Source organism: Aspergillus eucalypticola (genome assembly GCF_003184535.1).
Source record: "Aspergillus eucalypticola CBS 122712 chromosome Unknown BO83scaffold_5, whole genome shotgun sequence".
Lineage (NCBI taxonomy): Eukaryota > Fungi > Ascomycota > Eurotiomycetes > Eurotiales > Aspergillaceae > Aspergillus > Aspergillus eucalypticola.
Window position 1 is genome coordinate 971,504 of NW_020290279.1, and position 19,036 is coordinate 990,539.

At 48.5% G+C, this 19,036-nt stretch overlaps 5 protein-coding genes and 1 non-coding gene across 6 annotated transcripts; 3 read left to right on the forward strand and 3 right to left on the reverse strand.

The window, feature by feature from the left end:
* Positions 1 to 315: 315 nt before the first annotated feature.
* On the forward strand, positions 316 to 1,897 carry BO83DRAFT_459838 (oxidoreductase; the record flags this gene model as incomplete). Its single annotated transcript, XM_025537189.1, has 5 exons — positions 316 to 789; positions 871 to 1,249; positions 1,345 to 1,449; positions 1,484 to 1,569; positions 1,655 to 1,897. 5 exons carry the CDS (start codon positions 316 to 318, stop codon positions 1,895 to 1,897), a joined length of 1,287 nt encoding a protein of 428 aa, XP_025391219.1.
* Positions 1,898 to 2,523: 626 nt separating this feature from the next.
* On the reverse strand, positions 2,524 to 2,595 carry BO83DRAFT_t91. Its single transcript has one exon. It is a non-coding gene; the product is annotated as a tRNA-Met (tRNA).
* Positions 2,596 to 10,042: 7,447 nt separating this feature from the next.
* BO83DRAFT_203042 (uncharacterized protein) lies at positions 10,043 to 10,503 on the reverse strand. Its single transcript, XM_025526650.1, has one exon. The coding sequence runs from the start codon at positions 10,387 to 10,389 to the stop codon at positions 10,123 to 10,125; it is 267 nt and encodes an 88-aa protein (XP_025391220.1). The 5' UTR covers positions 10,390 to 10,503; the 3' UTR covers positions 10,043 to 10,122.
* Positions 10,488 to 11,953, forward strand: BO83DRAFT_424401 (folliculin domain-containing protein; the record flags this gene model as incomplete). The annotated part of the gene is made up of 2 exons (XM_025535156.1): positions 10,488 to 10,514; positions 10,589 to 11,953. The coding sequence occupies 2 exons, from the start codon at positions 10,488 to 10,490 to the stop codon at positions 11,951 to 11,953; spliced, it is 1,392 nt and encodes a 463-aa protein (XP_025391221.1).
* A 1,846-nt stretch (positions 11,954 to 13,799) lies between these two features.
* On the reverse strand, positions 13,800 to 16,466 carry grc3 (putative RNA processing protein Grc3; the record flags this gene model as incomplete). The annotated part of the gene is made up of 5 exons (XM_025533865.1): positions 13,800 to 15,386; positions 15,443 to 15,754; positions 15,803 to 15,929; positions 15,980 to 16,379; positions 16,433 to 16,466. The coding sequence occupies 5 exons, from the start codon at positions 16,464 to 16,466 to the stop codon at positions 13,800 to 13,802; spliced, it is 2,460 nt and encodes an 819-aa protein (XP_025391222.1).
* A 188-nt stretch (positions 16,467 to 16,654) lies between these two features.
* BO83DRAFT_376011 (DNA-directed RNA polymerase I subunit RPA34) lies at positions 16,655 to 18,055 on the forward strand. Its single transcript, XM_025530606.1, has 2 exons — positions 16,655 to 17,014; positions 17,078 to 18,055. Exons 1-2 carry the CDS (start codon positions 16,848 to 16,850, stop codon positions 17,838 to 17,840), a joined length of 930 nt encoding a protein of 309 aa, XP_025391223.1. The 5' UTR covers positions 16,655 to 16,847; the 3' UTR covers positions 17,841 to 18,055.
* The last annotated feature ends 981 nt before the right edge of the window (positions 18,056 to 19,036 follow it).

Consider the following 19,036-nt stretch of genomic DNA (forward strand, 5'->3'; position numbering starts at 1 on the left):
AACAACGTAACTTAGCCACGATGATTCCTTATCTACTTCTACTGCTCGACGTAACTACGGCCATTCTATGATACAGGGTTTCAAAGTCAGGAAAGTCATTTACATGTATTCACTGCCGGAACATTCACTGCATCCATGCATTGCACCAGATCCTTCACCACCTCTGTTACTCCCTATTCGTCGCTCCCCCTCATCTACCTTACTCCTAAAGATTGAGCCTGTTCTCGGTGTCCTGATTTTTAAGTCTCCTGTACAGTACCACTCCTGCCTCAGGGTGCCACCCACCTACACAGAACGAGCTCTATAATCTTCAAAATGCCGCCAGAACTCACTCATGAACCCGACTACTCCTCACTCAGGGAATTGATCAAAGGCAGTTCTTCATCCTTTTCATGTTCCGGATCCATTCCTATCACTACCGATACCTCCATCACAGGAAATGGCCACGTCCCTACCAAGTCCCAGCCCGTCAAAATTTTCTGGACTTCGAGGGATTCGGTGCCGCACGTGCTGGTTCTTCCTATCTGCGAAAAAGATGACGTCGACGCTTCTGGTGCAGGAGCTTTGCAGCAGCTTATCAGTGATTGTACCCCTGCTTCCTATATCAGTCGTGAAAAGTGCTTTCCTGTTCCTGGTTTTCACAGAGGCCGGACGCTGAAGCCTGCTCACTTCGCCACTACTTTCCATCCGGTGGATCTTGGTATTCTTGATGAAATTGAGAAACAGCTGCTTCCGTCTTTCGATGTTGGTGCTAGCAGGAAACTGATTGCAGATCTCAGGATGCTAGATGTTGGTTCCTTTCCCTCTTCTCTAAATTGAAAAGGTATAGGGTGGGAAGGGTAAGAGTCCACTTACAAAACATGAGGACAGGTCTACTCCAGCCCCGACGGCTTCAAACGGGAGCACATCACGTCCCCCGACAGTGAGAATCAATTTGGCTTGCTCGTAGTGAGCCTGCCTTCCCGGTTCACCGGAGGGAACCTATATGTGCGACACAATAAGCAGGTTCGCGATTTTAACTGGAGCCCGGCCAGTTCCTCGACTATCCAGTGGGCTGCATTCTATGATGACTGCGAGCGTGAGATTGTGCCTGTTACAGAGCGAAAACTCATCACTCTGGTTTACAAACTTCATGCTTTAGATGCTGGCGTGCGATATGTTTATCCTAGATCATCCCTCACGCCATGCATGCAGCCACATAAGGCAGCAGTGATGAATATTCTGGGGAGCCCTGACTTGATGAGTCAAGGTACATTCCCAATCTATATCTACATTCCTGTCTTCCCTTCCTTCTGCCAAAGGAACTGGTTGTTCTAGTTTGTGGCTTATTTGACCTTTTAACAGGTGGCATCCTCGGGGCCTTCTGCTCCTACGCCTATCCCGCCTCAGAGAGCATTGCACATGTGCTAAAGGACTGCGATTATCTTCTCTACTCAGCCTTCAAGACCTGTGGCCTAGACACCTTCGCGCTGGCTATTTCTAGCACCGGGGACTGTTGCGACTATTTTGGAGCGCGAAAAATCCAAGAACATCCCCATCCAGATTGATGAGAAGAACAAGGCTGCCAAAGTATGACTCTCACTCAGAACCTCTAACCAAATATACCTTGTATACTTGCACCCATAGCATATGCTAACAGACACACTCTCGATAGGTGATTGCAAGTGAGGCTTGGCCATGCATTACCTTGCCAGGAGTGATGTGGGTAAATGAGCAGAACCGGGATAATCTTGCGCTCAGGCATTGCCCTCGTGACACCGGAGCTGCTTCTTCTTCTGGATACGGAAAAGACCCTCATAGGCCAATAAAACGGAGAAGACTTGGCCAGTCGAAGACGCCAGCGTACGTGGATGGCGCTATCTTCGCTGTGATTCCGCCGTGGGGGGTACGATTGTAGCTGCGGCTCTTTGTTTCCTACAAGGTCAAGATAATGCATGTTGAATGAGATGGCATGTCATGAAGAGAGATTTGAGTTACAGCTTGTCCGAAGGCAGGAACCGAGCAGATCCAGATATCTGAATAGGTACTACCAGCTACCAATCCAGTTCTTCTTGCTTCTAATTATATCCTTATCTCACATAGTACTTACCTGAAATCTTGGATTCAACTCACTGAATAAGGTATAACTTTCTCTAGTTACAAGGTGCTGTACAAAACCACCAGTAAATGCAGAAGCAGACTGACTCGGGTTCTTAATATACATGTCGTACCCGATTTTCTTTTGGGCCATGCATGACTCAAGGGTATGTACAATATGATAGTATGATATATTATATGTATTATTAATTTACATACGATGTACCTCATCACAGAAAACAGTATTAGAAGCGAGGTGGTTTAGCCTTGTGCTTCCATTTTATATTGGGATTTGAGTCGGTATGTGTTCTAGAGTAGACGAATAAAGTGCACAAAACACCAAATGTACCATTAATTCATGATAAAAAGTAGTAATGATCATTCTGTGAACAGCCCATATCACAAAAATAGAAAGTGTAAAAGAAATATAAACAAAAAAAGAAGAGATAGCATGTCCTGGTTTCGATCCAGGGACCTCCGGGTTATGAGCCCGGCGCTCTTCCCCTGAGCTAACATGCTGCGGATGAAGATTTATACCCTCTCTTTGACATGATATTCCTGTGAAATAATACTCGGCCGAAAGTAGGATTAGGTTTAATTTGCCAAGGATTTAGGCTATTCCTGGTGTAAGTATTGTAGGAGATTGATTATCATGCTTGAGTGTAGGTATGTTTGCTACTGGGGAGGTCATGAGTAGTGGGATGTAAGATTATATGTCCAGTTGTGATTCTGTGGTGCTGTTCATAAGGTAGTGTATAAGTAATGATATCGACTTTCTATTTTAATTGATTGAATGGTATGCCAGCAATTCTACATTCAAGTGTGATCGTGTATATTGTGCACAGACAATGGGTTGGTGCATTGACCAGCATAACAGAGTTCCATGTGGTGGTCGTAGGCTGGCAGGAAGCAGAGATGGAATCATTTAATTGATTGTCCCATTGAAATCGGACCTGATAGCCACTTGACTTGGTCCCATGAAGCATCTTTCTTTAACCTACCATGATTATCGTAACGAAGGATATGCCGGGTACCATTCTATTCTATTCAATATGCTACCAACAAATCCATCGCAGTCATCTGTTGCAGCCTTCGCGTTGCAAGCACCTCAGATTGCCGTGGGATATATGTTTCCGCATTGTCTCCAGTATATATCGTCGTCAGACATGAAGCATTGTACACGTTCCCAGGACGGAATTGTATGGGGTTGCTGGCAATTAGTGTTCCACGCATAGACAAAGACAACCCAACCCTACTTCAACAAGCACCACATGCAACCTAACTAAATATATCCTACCCATCCCCAACAACAATTACCACCAAGTTCTAACTCAAACATCAAACCCCATCATGACAGAGACAGAATTCAGCCCAAATGAATACATCACATAAAATCAATTACCAAACATACTCCACCTAGCCTGGTAGTAGGCTAGTAGCCTACTCAGTACTACGTACCCACCCAAGCCCAGTGGCGGGCCAAGCACTGGCCCCTCCCCTTCTGCCTTCCATCCACATCCATCCATCCTTCGTTCCCACTCCACTAAAGTTAGTCAGTTCTAGCTCCAGTCAAATAATATTCTTCCCACCAACGGAAAGGGCCCGAAATAATAACAATAAATAATAACAATGATAAATAAATAACAATGAAAAAGAGAAAGAAAAAAAAAAACCCCTCAAACTTGAACAACTCTATGCAGTCTAGACTCCAGAACTCTTATTTTGCTTACATTATGCTTACAATTTAGATCTGTTGTTGTTTGCCCGTGTGTGTGTGGGTGGGCAAGTTGACAAATAATTTCTCAGTCGGGTTTCTGGATTTAGTTATAGATGGGAAGAGCGGGATTTGGGTGGTGAACTAGTTCATTTTCTTATTTAATCTATTTCTTAAAAGGGAATATAGATTGTTCTTTTGTGTATATACTATATTGGCTATATGTTATAGGAATTATAGATGCACTGTAAACAACTAAGTACTAACTTTGTGTGGTAGTAAAAACATGTGAAATGTGAACGAAAACCTGGTCTGTCGATATTAATCAAATTAACCCACCCGCTCGGGTATATTTTACTCATATCACTTACTATATATGAAAGAAAACAATGAAGATCGCATTAAGACATGACTTGTTTCTGAGCTGAGCTGAGCCGAACAAAGCAGAGCACGGTTCAAAGGATGAACGGAACTAGTTTACTGAGAATCTAACTCAATAATACCCAGCAATTATACATGAAAATACCCACTTATTCAAATCACAGATGTCAAGAAAACAATCATCTTCCAGCAGGTTTAATTCCAATGACTATGTGGTTAGGTCGAAGCGATCTACTAAAACAAGGGAAGAGAGTAGTAAGTAAAAGAGGAGAAGAGGGGAAAGGACGCGAGTCGTCATCCGTCGAAGCTTACACTTGCAGACTGCATGCAGTAGGGGAAAGGAAAGAAAGAAAAAAAGTTCCAGACCAGGCGAGGCCAGCCTTGTTTACTATTTAGTGACCTTCTTACTTAACTAGAATTACTTAGTTGACACAAGTTGACAAGTGTGGCTGGCCGTCTTTACTTTAATGAGGATTTCTTGCAGCGAAAAGGCCGTGGAAGTTACCTACTAAGTAAGTGTGTGTGTTTTTTTTGCTTTTTTTCCCCCCTTGTTTGATTGACTGCTATGTTTCTGCTAGTTGCTTAGTTCCTGGTAAGTACTTCCGTGGGTTCCTATTGGTATATATTTTGAGGGCTAATCTATGTAGAAAGTAAGTAGTATTTGTATAGCTAGCTCACTTAGTATGCATCTGGATAGCAGTACTGTGTAGATAGAGATCTGGGGTGCTGCAAGTAGCAGCAACACGCCGTGCCCATAACCACTTACCGACCAACCCAACCCACAATAACAATAACAACACCTACTAATCAAATCTCTCATAAGCCACGTGGAGTTCCAGTGTTCAGTCTGCATCCCAATAAGAAAACGTGAGCGGATGGAGACCTCATCACCCAATGAGAGAGAAAATCGAAAAAAAAAAAAAAAAGGGTTGGGTTTGGTTATGATTGTGGGAACTACGTAGTAAAGAAACCTCCTGCTGCTGCCGCTGCCGCTGCCGCTGCCGCTGCTGCTGCGAACTGGAACGGCTTTGCTTGCTTGCTTGCTTGCCTAGTACTTGCTTACACTTACAGTGGAGCGTGTTTCTCCCGTCGGGCGGATTCCCACTTGTTTCAATTTGTCGGGTCGGCTGGTGGATGAGTGGGTGAGTGGATGAATGGGTCGGCAGAGTGGAAGGGGAGGCAAAAAAGAGGGCAAGTCGTATGTGGTCGTGTGCTTGCTTGCCTTGATCGGTATTGGTACTTACCGTACGGGTTATTACTATTAGTTGTTTTACTATTAGTTGTTAAGTATTGTTTGTTTGTTGTGGTTGTTGTGATGGGATGTGATGGTCGTACATTACTTGGGGGTTTGTTTGGGGGGGGGGGGGGCGGGTTTCATCGGATCGAAAGTTAGCTAGTATTTATCCATTATTTGGGATGGATGGAGGAATGTTAAGAATTGATAGATATCGATAGGTATCAAGGTAGGCCACGAGGCTGAAGATAGACGATAAGAAAGAGACTGAAAGGGTATGAATTCGGAAGTATTCACCCAAAACTTATCCTACTGTAGGACCTGAATAGACCTGCACTGCGGAGGAAATATGACGGGCTTATGATCTGTCCAACAAGGGATCCATCCTACATTCTGGGAAAGTTTGGTGGATGTGCAGATTGCAGATAGTACCTGTCTAACGGTAGTATCTCCCCCTCCCCAATCTCACGGTCGGGTTACACACAACAACTGCGGGTTGATAGATCTATACGCGGCGGGAGATCTATCGCGACCGGCAAAAAGTATATTGCAGTCCCAGCGATAAGAGCACAACACAACCGGGATACAAGGCACGCGGATTAACTTTCGAACTTATCATATAGTAGGCTAGAATTTTGCCGTCCTAAGACTACTGCACTGTGACGTGATGGGGTAAATTAATATTGTTCCTTCGACAGCAAGTATTTCTCCCCGATCGCAAAGCGGCTGTTGCTGGATTCACATCCTGGTCGCTGGTTCACCATAATTACATACCACGAGTTATCGTGATGTCGGTTCGGCGAAACTTCGTCAAAACACGCGGGATGCCCGGGGATTCTTTGGACTGTTTGGGACGTTCCGTTGCTGGGACACAAGGAGGGTCTTAGCTGAGATGGCTTGCGAGGGAAATCCTTCCGCTGCACTAGACGCAGTCCTATACTTGGCTGTAAGTATGCGTATAGAGTTCTTGCTGTACGCCATATACTCCGTATCCAAGGTACACTTCAAACTATCACCTACAGCAGGCTGCACTCCGCATGCGGCAAGCGGTTGCTGCGTCCGGTATCTGTCGCTCTCTGGATGGATCATCCGGCTGGCTGGAGATGGTCCGATCGCGCAGCAAGGTTCGACCCGACTTGAGTTGTCTCCTCGTACTTTGGGGCAAGTATCAGACATTATCGATGCTACTGCGTCTCGTATCGAGTAGGAGGGTGGTAGCGGGATGCTCGATACCAAACTAATTACCGTCTTCCGCTAGAAGCTTACCATACAAGGGCGCAGGCAGCAAATCGGAGAAAGAAATGGCCATTGTCGCGCGACTGCCCATGTTTTGGGGGGGTGATCCCGGAGGAACTACAATAATCACAAGTATCAGGCGGGTTGATACCTCCTTGATCGTGTTGATGAAACCCCCAATCTTACAGTGCTCCGGGCAGTGTAAGTGAACATACGTGGGCTGTCTCTAAAGGGAGGCTGTTGCATTGCCCAGACGGGAATACTTCGGAACTCCGGACCCCAAAGATTGCGGAATCAAGTGATAGACAGGAGGTGATTCGGATCTCTAACCCGAAGACTTGTCGCTAAGTATCTGCATGCGTACTTCAGTTGTTCCAGGGCGAGACCTGGAAATGGATAGCGTCTGTTTCGTTCATCGAGAAAGGAATAACGGCCGTTGTCGGGCGGGAGGCGCAACACCTCGGTGGGTATAGTCGTCAGTAGACTCAAACTCAAGCATGGGAAGGATCCCGATCGTCCCCCCAGACAGCATCATCATCTTCCATGTGAGAGCCTCCCTTCCGAGCTCTTACTTAGTTGGGGTTGGAAGGGAGGAAATGGTGGCTGACAGCGGGATGAGGCTGCCTGCAGAGGATCCAATATTCGGATAGGCACCATGGAGGTTTAGTCCAGTAGTTCCGCTGTGTGATAATAGCTGCGCCAATCCTGATTATATGGCTGGGCTGTGATTGCTCCGGATGCACATGCTCATCCCGTCTCTCTCTTTTTTTCTGTGTCTGCCTCTGCCTTACGGAGCTTACCCAAGGATTCACTGATCTCACTGATCTCACTGATCTAACTGGGTAAGTAAGTCTGGATGGCTATCGCGATGCGACTAGTCTAGTCAGTCGCTGGGTTTAATGCTGGATCCCCCCACTTGAATCCTAGGCTGCACTCGGTAAGTAACTGGGATAGTGCCGAAGGGGGATCAAGGTGCGACCCTGGTTCGTATCGAAACCCTCGGGCATGGGAGGCGGCAATTATTTGATGCACATAGGATCTATGACCCTATGATTGCGATCAGGCGGAATGCTTCCTCTTCTTTCCTTCTTTCTTTTTCTTCGCTTTATCCCCTTTCCCCTCCTGCTTCCCATTGCTTTTTTGCTTCAATGAAGTCAAGGGACATAAAGTAAAAAAGAAAAGAAAGAAAAAAAAAAAGTAAAATCAAAAAGGGGGAAAGGAGATCAGCAAAGAAAATAATCCCAGGGTGCATTCCTGTAATTGAAGTTCCTTGCCGAACATGGCTGGATTGGGAAAGTTCCTGGTCGGGAAGTGACCAGCTCGGTTGCTGACCGTTTATCCATGCTGGGGAACCGGTCGGTGGTTCGAGTCTGGAGAGTTGATGACTGATGATTGATGAGAGTGTGTGAGAGTCAGATCCTACCTTAGTTGATTAAACTAAATACTAGTCACTTAGATGCTCACGTTGTGGATATACTACCAAAATAAAAAAAGGGTAACATTTTTATGGAGAATACGACCATTCTCCCTGCCACCGGATATACGAAAAAAAATTGAAAAGGCAAAGGGAAAAAAATGGCGCAGGTGATAATTTGACTTCTTCCATCCCTCGTTCTACAGACCTTCGATTGCGTAAAATCCAGGTTTAGCGGCCAAACGCCGTCCCGTCAAATTGGGTACGGAAGTTTGTTTGGGTCGAGTCCCATCGGGCGCGGTGACGGGTTGGGTTTAGATAGTTCTGGGTAGTACCACCACCACAACCACATCCAGCGTCACTAATTCGTCTAGTCGAGTCTGTCCCATAGTCACTCGGTAACTCCGGGGTTGATGGCTTTTCCTCTTCTGCTTCCTTACAGCCGGATTACACCCGGGGTTATTGTCCGCCTTGCTGTTTTTCCTGGTTCACCCTCATCAGCCATTCATTCCATCGTGGAAATGGGGAACGAAGAACCGTTGGAATGGGGTACGCAAAGGAGTAACTGGCCATGTGTGAAGGAGGGTAAAGGAAGGGCCATGATCGACAATCATTGACCGGGTAATCATTTTCATTCTGGTTCCTAATGATCTGATGCCGTTTAGGCGCCCCTCCCCCTTCCTCCTCTCCTCCGTCTGAACCAGAATACTGGCTGGCTAACTACTAGTCAGTCATGCCCTCCCCAGGCTTGTCGTCTCTCCCATACTCCATCTGGGCAATCTAGTCGCATATTAGGCCGGAACCGTTTTCTGTCGGGCTCCATCCGCTGACAAGCTGAAGGGAGACTAGGAGCTTTGGTGAATTTCAGCCTGCAACAGACGATTCGTCTAAGGGGAGAATCAGATAAATAAGCGCAATAAGAGAGGCGGATGCCAAGTAGATAGTAAGTCGCAGGAATGGGGAATGGATATTGTCGGAAAAGACCCCTCCACAGTTTGTCATCGTTAATATTTGGATTTTGGGATCCCGGATACTACTCCGTCTAATTAATTTATATCTCACCACTACTAGTTGTAGTTAAAATTCCGGTACGGTGAGTTCCCTTGTCGCCTAGTTGAAGCCCAACCGGGATTTATTCTTTCTTTCTTGGATGGCAAGCAGGCAGAGAAGAAAGGAAGGGAGGGAGGGAGGGAGGGGGGAGGGATGTGCTTTGGCCCCCAGAGCCACTGGAAGCACAACAGGTTGGTAATCGGATAGTTGCTTGGATTTATTGGATGATTGGGCTCTCTTTGACCACTGTTTAGGCAGATCGAGGACTTTACTACAACCACTGTAAAATAAGTAATTCACTTATCAGCAACAATAAGTAGGACTTGGTTTACTGTGTGTATGTAGTAGTAGTATAGATGGGAGGGGATGGAACCGGAAAGTACCATACCGAACCATACCAAATGGTAATTACCAACCCGAGCCAGGCCAGCCCCGGCCAGACCCTCTCTTTGCCTCTTCCATTTTCATAACGCAGCCGATGCACCGCTCCACTTCCGGGCTTCTCTTGTTCCCCCCTCCCCCTTCTACTTACCTTTCCGATATCCTTTCCCTCCACTACTACAACAACTCACTACTACTGGCTCATACTACTACTTACTCTTCCCAGTAAAGTCGCTAATCAATGCCTCTCTCTTTCTTTCACTCTCTCCATAGAGTCTGGAGTAAAACTAACTAGTAGACTTCCCACTCGTCCATTCCCTTCCTCTCCCTCTCAGCCACTTAATATATACTCTTACCCTTACCCTCCGTCTCGTCCCTCTCTCTTCTCTTTCTTCTTCTTCTTCTTTCCCTCCTTTCCTTTTTACTTTCCCTTACACCGTCTTTGTTCTGCAAGCTGGTCTTTGCGGCTTCACTGACTTTATTACCACTATTATAATTACTCTTACTACCCCAACGTTGTTCTCGTCGTTGTGGGTGGTTCAATCCAACCTCTGTGACCTTCCACTACTACCGTCTGGGTCTGGATCTGCACCAGCCATACCCGGTTTCCCTCTCCTCCCTTCAACTTGCTGGTGGTTATTCTGCGTCATTGCCACGAAACCACCACCACATCGTCACCGTGACTCTTATCTGTGAAAGCATGTATTGCAATAATGCTCTAATATGGTTGCTGGATTCTGCTAGACCATAACTTTCACGGATATGGATTTCATTGTAAGTGTGGCTTTCTTTTCCTGTCTCTTCCCCCCATGTGCCTCGGTGTGTGTGTGTGTGTGTGTGTGTGTGTATCTTTCGCATCGGTGAATGATGTTGGTGATGTGTGAGCATGACGTGCACTTTCATGTCTACCGGGGACAATGCGTTTGGGCTTCTTTGCACTGAATTAGGCCTTTTCTTCCTTGCTCGCACCGCGCAATGCGCGCATAATGACCGCGTGCAACATGGCAGGGATCCTGACTCTTGCGCTTGTCCTTTTTCACCCCGTTTCTACACAGTGGATCCCTGTCTGCTTTCTCCAGCTAACACATCCCCCTTCTACTAGCTTTCTTTGACGCATTTCTGCGAGGTGCATGGTCCTACCTCGATCATCTGCTCGCAGGTCCTACCGTTCCCCTGTTCACAATGCTATCCCGACAAATCTGATTCCTCTCCCGACGATACCCCTGCCACCTCTCACGACACCGTTTCATCTCACGGCCTGCAGAGCCGCACGAGTAACAAATCTACCCCAAACAAACCCTCAGAAAAGAATAACGACTCCTCCGAGAGGTCTCCCAGAATAGAAGACCATCCCTATTTCCTGAAAGGCCAGGCCACGCCGGCTGATACTCAACAAAGACTCAACTTTCTTGGTGGCGCAGACGGCGACACGTGCGCCAGTTGCAGCTTGACTCTGCCTGAAGATGTGAGCAAGCAGCTGCCCCCAGGTGCGCCAGGAACGGCCCGAAGTGACGGTAAAGGGAGGAACGGCAGTCCTGTTTTACGATCTAGAGAGGTCGTCTACTCTTGTGGGACCAGTCACGCCGACCACGATGATACCACACATGACCCGCATGTCCATGCTTCATACCCGGACTCTCTTCATTCGGCCTCTGTTACATCGGACGCCTCCTGTCATACACACATCCTCACCTATCTTTCCTTGCGCGGGCCCCCCAACCCGGCTGATTACGCGCTGCTGCGACGCTCCTCCATTCGAACACTGAGTTGCGAACTCTTGCCCCGCGGTCTTTCCTCGGGCCCTATATGTTTTGGCGATTCTTCTGCAGGCTATACGATAGCTTACATCTTTCGCCTGCCCGACCCCATGGCTCGCGGGAAACGGCGTAGCTATGCCCTTGTCGCATTGGCAGGCAAAGACGCCGGTCGAGCATTCCGTGCCTGCCCTGTGATTTGGCGCGCATTCGGTCGCATTGCCACGGGCATTGTCAACTCGGCGGAGAAATACCAGGAAGAAGAAAAGCGTCGCGATGAACAAAACAACGCATCGAATAGACGCGGGAGTAAACAATATACACCTGTTTCTTCTTTCCTCACAGGGCGCGCCCTTGACCCAGACGGACAGCTTCGTCGACCGGGTCAAGTTCGAGCGAGAAACCTTTCGGAAATCGTGGGAAACCAATACATCTTTGCTGAAATACATGCACACTTTGTTGCGCTTCTGCAGCAGTTGGGTACGATGTTTGGAGCCTCGCCCATTTCAGAAGAACGATTCGTGTGCAGCACAGTGCGCGAAGAAGACGCCACTGCTTCACGGAAATCTTCTTTAGTTCCTGGTGGCAAGGAGAAGCCGCAGGATAAGCTTTCGCGCCAATACGAGGACAGCGATCTGGGAATGTCCACTTTGGACATCTCCTCAGGGCCCAAGCCGATTCCTATTGCACCTCGCCGACCAGTGATCGCATAGCCTGTGCATCATATTTGCGCTACGGCATACCTTAATTGGCTGCATTATCACATTCGGGCCAATCACATCTTCATTTTTTTTCTAAAGCGGAGCATTTCAACCGTTATCCGCGATTCGACTGTCATCATACATGCAGTCAGCAGTCTCATGTGACATTTACAACTCTCACATGATTGACATCATTTCGGCGTTCACTTCCGGTACATGGACAGGACTTGATATAGACTACGGCATGTTTTTTATTCCCAGAAGGAGGCGGAGTTTCGGCACATTTACAGGAAGCATGGCTTTTTTGAGTTTATATTCTCTTTCTATTCCCCCAGAGCGTGGGTAGATAACCGATTTGCGTTTTCTTCTATTCCGCCTCACCCTTTCGATTCTTTCCGACGTGATTCGGACTGTTTTATTACGACTTATATTAATCGCCAGAAGCGGAAGACTTGACGGACGCTTGTTTTCACATGATTGAATGTCATTACGAGGCAACGAAGGGTGCACTTGTGAGGCATTTGGCATGACATGCATGTATGTACTTTTACGGAAAGGGACTTACTTTATTGGAACTTAATCAAGGACTGTAACTTGAGCCATGATCACCTAAGACACAGTAACTGTAGTTGCTCTATATCACTGATAAGATAAAAACACCGGTGCACCCACTAAGGTCCTGGTATTGTAGAGGAACCCAAGTTCCAAGATAGACTAAAACACTAGTTCGGAAGTCTAAGCTTAAAAGTAATAAAAGCTACCACATAATGTACTAGCTCGTAAGCAAACTAACCAACTAACTCAGCTACTTACTTCCTACTGTTATCTATCTGCTACTATTTTCCTATCTAACCATCCACAGTAAATCAAATCCACAATTACTCAAGCCGTATCGACCCAAACTTTAAGTGAACGTCTAACTGTTATCCCAGCTATGTAGGCTAGTCTCGAGATATATAGACCAGTTGAATAGTTAGTATATTGATATAAATGACGCCCATCCATCCTCTCCATTTCGGAAGGGAAAGAAAATAAGCAAAGTTGCATTATGACATACTACATGCAGGGGAGCACTTTTCATGTGGGCTTTGGTCGGCAATTACTTGGGTAAAAGTATGCAAATCCGGGTTAATGCATGCTAATCTACATACTACAACCCTACTACTAGCTATTTGTCCTATGTATGTTGGCTGAGCGGATCATTCCCATTTCCCATGATTGATCGGTTTGCCAAATTTTTGGATTGAGGCGTGTAGAAGTTCTCTGGATAAGATTAATGAAGCCAATTGAAGTGACACTGCAGTTGAATGTGGTATATGATATGAGATAGTAGTACTTAGTACTTGTTATATAGGTCTGCGTTGGTATTGCTTGCTTGTATACATAGCGATACTTTATAAAAAACCTGGCTTACTATTACTACACACGATTGTCATATTATACTACCGCCATCATACCATAATGCTACTACTATACTATTGCACCACCCCCCTTTACCAAACCCCCCAAGGGATGATATTGTGGTAGGTGGGTTGTGCGCCCGGATGGTGTTGAGGGCAGTGTTTGATGATGGCTAGCAGCTAGCTACTGGTGGGGAAGATCATTGGAGTAATGTTCTTGATAGATTGTGATGGTGAATACTATCTAAACGTTAATATATCGGTATCCAGTGTGGAGCTACTTGTGTATGAAATAGTTGACCTAAGTGTATATCAAGGGGACATGTTCTTCAGGTTTAAACAAGTATATGCCATGTAGGCTGTCAGCTCGTGCATTATAATCCTCCCGAATAAAACTTTTCACTGTCTAATAGTATATACATGCAAGCACTTGTACAACGCCAATGTAATGCAAGTTACTACCAATCGCCTTCACTATCGCTTCCAGGGTATGCCTTCTTTCGCAGCTTCCATAGCGATTTCTCGCGTTGTGCTGCTTCTCGTTGCCTGTGACTGTTGTCTTCAACCACCGTCATCCATGGCACTTTGCTCGCGCGCCGGATTCTATCTTTTAGCACTTGCTTCTCCGACTCAAGGGTAGCGTTCTCCGCAGCGGCAGCTCCCTTATCCTTCTTGAGTTTCTCGATAAGCTCCCGATGGCGTTTCTCGGCGGCACGGGCGGCGTAATAGTCCTCGCTGATGGCCCAGTTGGGGTTATCCAGAAGACCACGCACAAGGACGATGCTGTGACCCTGCTCGAGAACGCCACGGAGAGTCGATCCGGTGATAGGAGTGACCAGTTCCAGCTGGCGGGAGGCGACGTTCACGGAGCGGACAAGAGCCAGGCCCAAGCAGTGCGAGACTTTCGGGTCCAGAGGGTTGCTGCTTCCTGCTCCAACAAAGAGGTAAGGCAGGTCCTCGTTTGGTGTCCGCGTGATGCTGGATTCGATAGTCGATGACCCGACGATGGGAACAGCCTCGGCTGAGTCTTGCATGTCGACATCGTGGTCTCCATCTGTTTCGGTGTTGGCGTTGTTCGCGAACATTGGTCCACTGTTTTGGCCTAAAATGGCGTTGGGGGACTCAACAGCCACGACAGCGACGATCGACCCGTCTAGAACCTCATGGAGCAGATCAGGGTGGATCTCGGTGCCCATGACCATGATACCCTGGATGCCCTGTTGCGGTCCCGAGTAGTGGACACGGAAAGGCTTCGTGCGAGACAGTGGTTGCTCAAGCCATAGTGAGTTGTCGATGCCGTTAGGACGCGACATATGGAAATACGACTGCATTTGCATTGAGCGGAGCTGTGCGCTCGACCTGCTGACGAAGTCGGTGGGCTGAGATGGGAGGATTGTCAGAGGAATCTTGGCTTGGTAGGCTGCCTGGCCCAGAGGCTGGACAACTTCGGTCGGTCCCTTTTCGCTCATATAAACAACGTCGGAGAGACCAAGAGATCTGACCAGCCAGGTGGCAACTTCCAGACCCAAGCCGAAAATCCAGCCGGGGTAGTTGATGATGAGAGGACATTGGGGGTAGCTCGCTTGAAGAGCCCGGTAGCGCTCCATGAGATCCATGGCGGCAAGGACGTAGTGGTCGGGGTCTTCTTTGGGTGATGTAGCTCCAATATGATGGCTTCGAACTATCGTGCCGTCACGAGAACCATCCAAAGATGGGTGGGAAAAGGGAGGACCAAAGACAGGTGAACGGAGATGGGCCAGATAAACTTGCCCCATCGGAGCGAATTCCGGCTGACCCGGGTCCAAGTCCAGGAACGCAACCCCATCAGTGTTATAGTAGTTGGTCTCTGTTTGTGGCGCCGGGCTGAGAAGGTGGTTCAACAGATAGCGGCTGAACGTAGACTTTCCTGATCCCTTCGGTCCGCAGATGAGCGTCTTCAGCCGTCCACCACGCTGGGAGAGGGACTTGATAGCAGAGCTCCATTGCTTCTCGAGATGGAGAGGCCTTAGATGCCGTTTGAGGGAATCATCCGCAGAAGTATATAACTGTACGCCACTTAGTCATTAAACAGTCGACCAAAGATAGTCAGGTATAGACTTACCACTGAGAACGTCCTCTTGATGGACTGAGGAGTGCCCTTGAGAGTGAGCTTGTCCGCTGTAGTATTCTTGCCGTTCCATATCCGCTGATACAGAGGCGAGAGTTCCTTGAGACGATAGATGCCGCTATGGCATGACTTGAACTCCACCTCTGCCTCGCCATTGACCCCGGAAACGCATTTGATTACAGGCAACGAGTGCGTCGAAGGCGCGTAGACCCGATACACCTGGGATGAGGGGTGCAGTTTCGCTCCCATCAGACTAACCACGCCTCGCTTGACCCAAAGATCGTAGTGACCGATCATCACCAAGCTCTGTAAAAAAGTCAGCACTGCGCATATACACCGGCTGGACATGCATACCATCTTCTCCTTTATGCGGACACACAGCCTATGCTCATCACTGTAGACTATGCTGTTCTTGTTCAAGCGCGCTTTCGACAGGGGGAATTCCTGGACCTGGACCGCAGTGTCCGCAGGTGATTCGTACCTAGATCCCATTAGCACTGGGCCTGAACCGAACTGCAAAGCAACAATTACCCCTCTTCGTCATTCTGAATAGGCTCGAGCCCAATGACACCGGTATTCTCTACAACGATTTCTGGCTCTTCCAACTCCTCGTCCGAAGGCGCCTGATCCTCGACATCCTTCGATGTGTCATGCTCGGGTACTTTCTTGGAGGTCTTAGGAGGCTGATCGTTGCGCGCCTTCGGCGTAGGCTTCTCGGCCTTCGATTGTTCTTCCTTTCGCCTTGATGATCGCCTCGTTTGGACTCGGTTCTCTTCGGTTGCGGCTGGGACGACAGGCTCGTCTAGTGAGCGGCGCGCTCTCTTAGGTGGCGGTTCTACCACTGGTTCAGCAACAGGGGGCTTGACAGCAGCTGCGGTGGCCTGCGCCTGCTGCTGCCGTGCTTTGCGGGCCGCGAAAGCGCTGACCGGGGCTTAAGATGGGAATGTCAGCCATAATTCCTGGTAAACGGACGCTTGAACTTACCCGCAGCCTGTGCCTTTTCAGCTTTGCGCTTCATGATACTCGCAGACAGATCAATTTCTCCCAAAACAGCGACGTTGCGCAGAATCGAGTGCTGGGCGGCGGGACTACCAAAAAGGTGAATATTTGAGGCCGCGGACTTTCAGGTGGTCCGTGCTCCGCGGAGCAGAAAAAAAGGTTATCGCTCAAAAGTTCCGGATCGGCTTCTCCCAACTCGCAGTGACTCGCGCTTTGCGCTATACCCCAGGATTTTCTTCTACGACGTGCTTTATACTCCGCTGGGACTTTCCGCGTTGATCTAGTATACTCTAGCGGTACAAATTAGGCACACGTCCGATCACCGGCGCTCCGCATCGCAAGTTCGGAGCTGCTTTCCCCTCGAATTTCCGCATACGAAACGGACCGTCGATAAGTCACAATGGCACCCAAATCGAACAAGAAAGCTGTGGAGGAACGGGAGCCTACTCCTATGAGCACATCGTCTGCTGGCGAATCTTCCAGCTCCGAGGTTGAGTCGACCCAGAGCGGAAGCGATAGTGATAGCGACTCCAGCACTTCTTCCAACGAGAAGACTTCTACCCAGAAGTAGGTCTTCTCTCAATTGACTCACATGAAGTTATGTCAGTGCTTAACGAGGTGCTCGAATAGGACCTCCCGTAATGTATCTCTAGCAGCACCCCAACCTTACAAAGCCCCCTCCGGGTTCAAGTCCTTGAAACAACAAGCACCACCGAAGTCCAATGTCTCCTCTCTCCTGTCCGATCTTCGCGGCAAGCAAGTCTACCACATCACAGCGCCAGACTACCTTCCTCTCTCCAAGGTTGAGGAAGTCTCGTTGGCCAAGATCATGCAGGGCAAGCCGGTTCTGAAACACAAGGGTGTGCAATACGGAATTCCGGTGGAAAGCTTTGCGCAACCTGACCTGGGTGGAAAGACGCTCCACCTGTACGACTCGAAGACCAAGACCTACTACAGCACCGCTGCCAGCAACATTCCCAGCTACCACATTCAAGAGATGCTCGATATTCCTGAGGTCAGCGATGAGACCGTTGCGCAAGCTGTACAGGAGCAGATCAAGCCCCCGAGGAAACATCCCAAACACTTGAAGATGCGTTTTCACCCCGTAGGAAGTGGCGTGGAGCCCCCCGAGACCCTCGGATCCAGTTCGGAGGAGTCGGAAGACGAGAAACCTACATTCAAGGTCCCCAAATCGCTGGAGAAGGAGCGGGACGAGAGAAAGCGCAAGAACCACCCGACTGAGGCGGATGGGAGCCAGGCCGAGGCCGGTGACGTGCCTCGTAAAAAGTCCAGAAAGTCCGCCCAGGAGGGAGGTGAAGGCGAGGACAAGAAGAAGAAGTCCAGCAAGAGCCGGGAGGAGAAGAAGCGCAAGAAGTCCGAGAAGTCTACTTGAAGTGCTTGATGATGTTTCTTTCTTTTTCTTCTTCATTATCGTCTTTTCTTTTCATCAAAAGTTGGCAATACTAGATGGGATGTGTTTTTGCTTTTACTCTTCCGGCGTGTGGGGAGTGATTTCTGACGAGCCCGCTGAATTCTACGTTGCATGCCAGCCATGGGGTGTGTTCGATTGTACATAAGTCCAGAGTTAAACCTCATGCATAGAACTTGAGTAGTGAGTGGTCCATTGCTTCGAGCAACTCTGTAACTCTGTACCGCGCGCCCAACTTGCAGGTGCAACGGGCTAGAAGGATTAGCGGGCGGACGTTTAGCCCGGATGAAGCCGTCTCGCTAGCACGGGCTGCCTATCCAGCCATCCCGAGAGCTGCGACGAGGTCAGGCGCTTTTCACGCTCGAGCAGTAGGACAGCACCGTGGTCCTAAATAGAATTCGTACTTGATAACAGTAATATCGGGGAGGTCCACGAGTTCCTGAACACCAGACAATGACTATGCTGGCATAACATTTCGGTGGGTTCGAACTAGTTTGGATTGATAGAGAGATGATAGTAGACCAGCGGATGAAGTGGAAGAAGGCCCACCAGAGGCATTTAGTGTCGATCAACCCCGGGCTCTGTTTCGACCAAGGCTGCTCGGCGTGGCCACTAGGCCCCCGTTCTGGAGCCTCGTGGATCGGGAGGGTGTCTGTCAGGCTACTACTTACTAAGTAGTAGTACCCGGGTAGATCGCCCTCTACACCGTATTGTGCTGGGACACATCAGTGCCTCCCGATCGAATAGAAGAAGCATAGAATATCCTGGTTCTCTCGGATTCCCAGGGTTCCCCTTGCGCCTGCACCCGCCGCGACGGTGAGTCGGTATTGTTACCGACTATTACCACCTCCCCAATAATTAACTAATGACACCATCCTATCAGCGTCGATCTTTGACTGGCTGCGGGCCCTACCGCAATCACATGTGATGCTTGTGATTGGACAAGTAGATACTCAGGCGGACAGCTGATACGGGCAAGTGACGCCAGACCCCCCCAAATCAGTCGTTGGCTCATCTTTCTACTTACTTACTATTCCATTCATCCCATTCCATGTTGCTCTGCTTCTGCATCGCACAGGCTGCTGGCTCGACCGCTTAAGCCTGCCTCGCTCCTTATTAATTTTCTCTGCTCTCTCGTGCCATGTCTTAGTCTTTCTCTC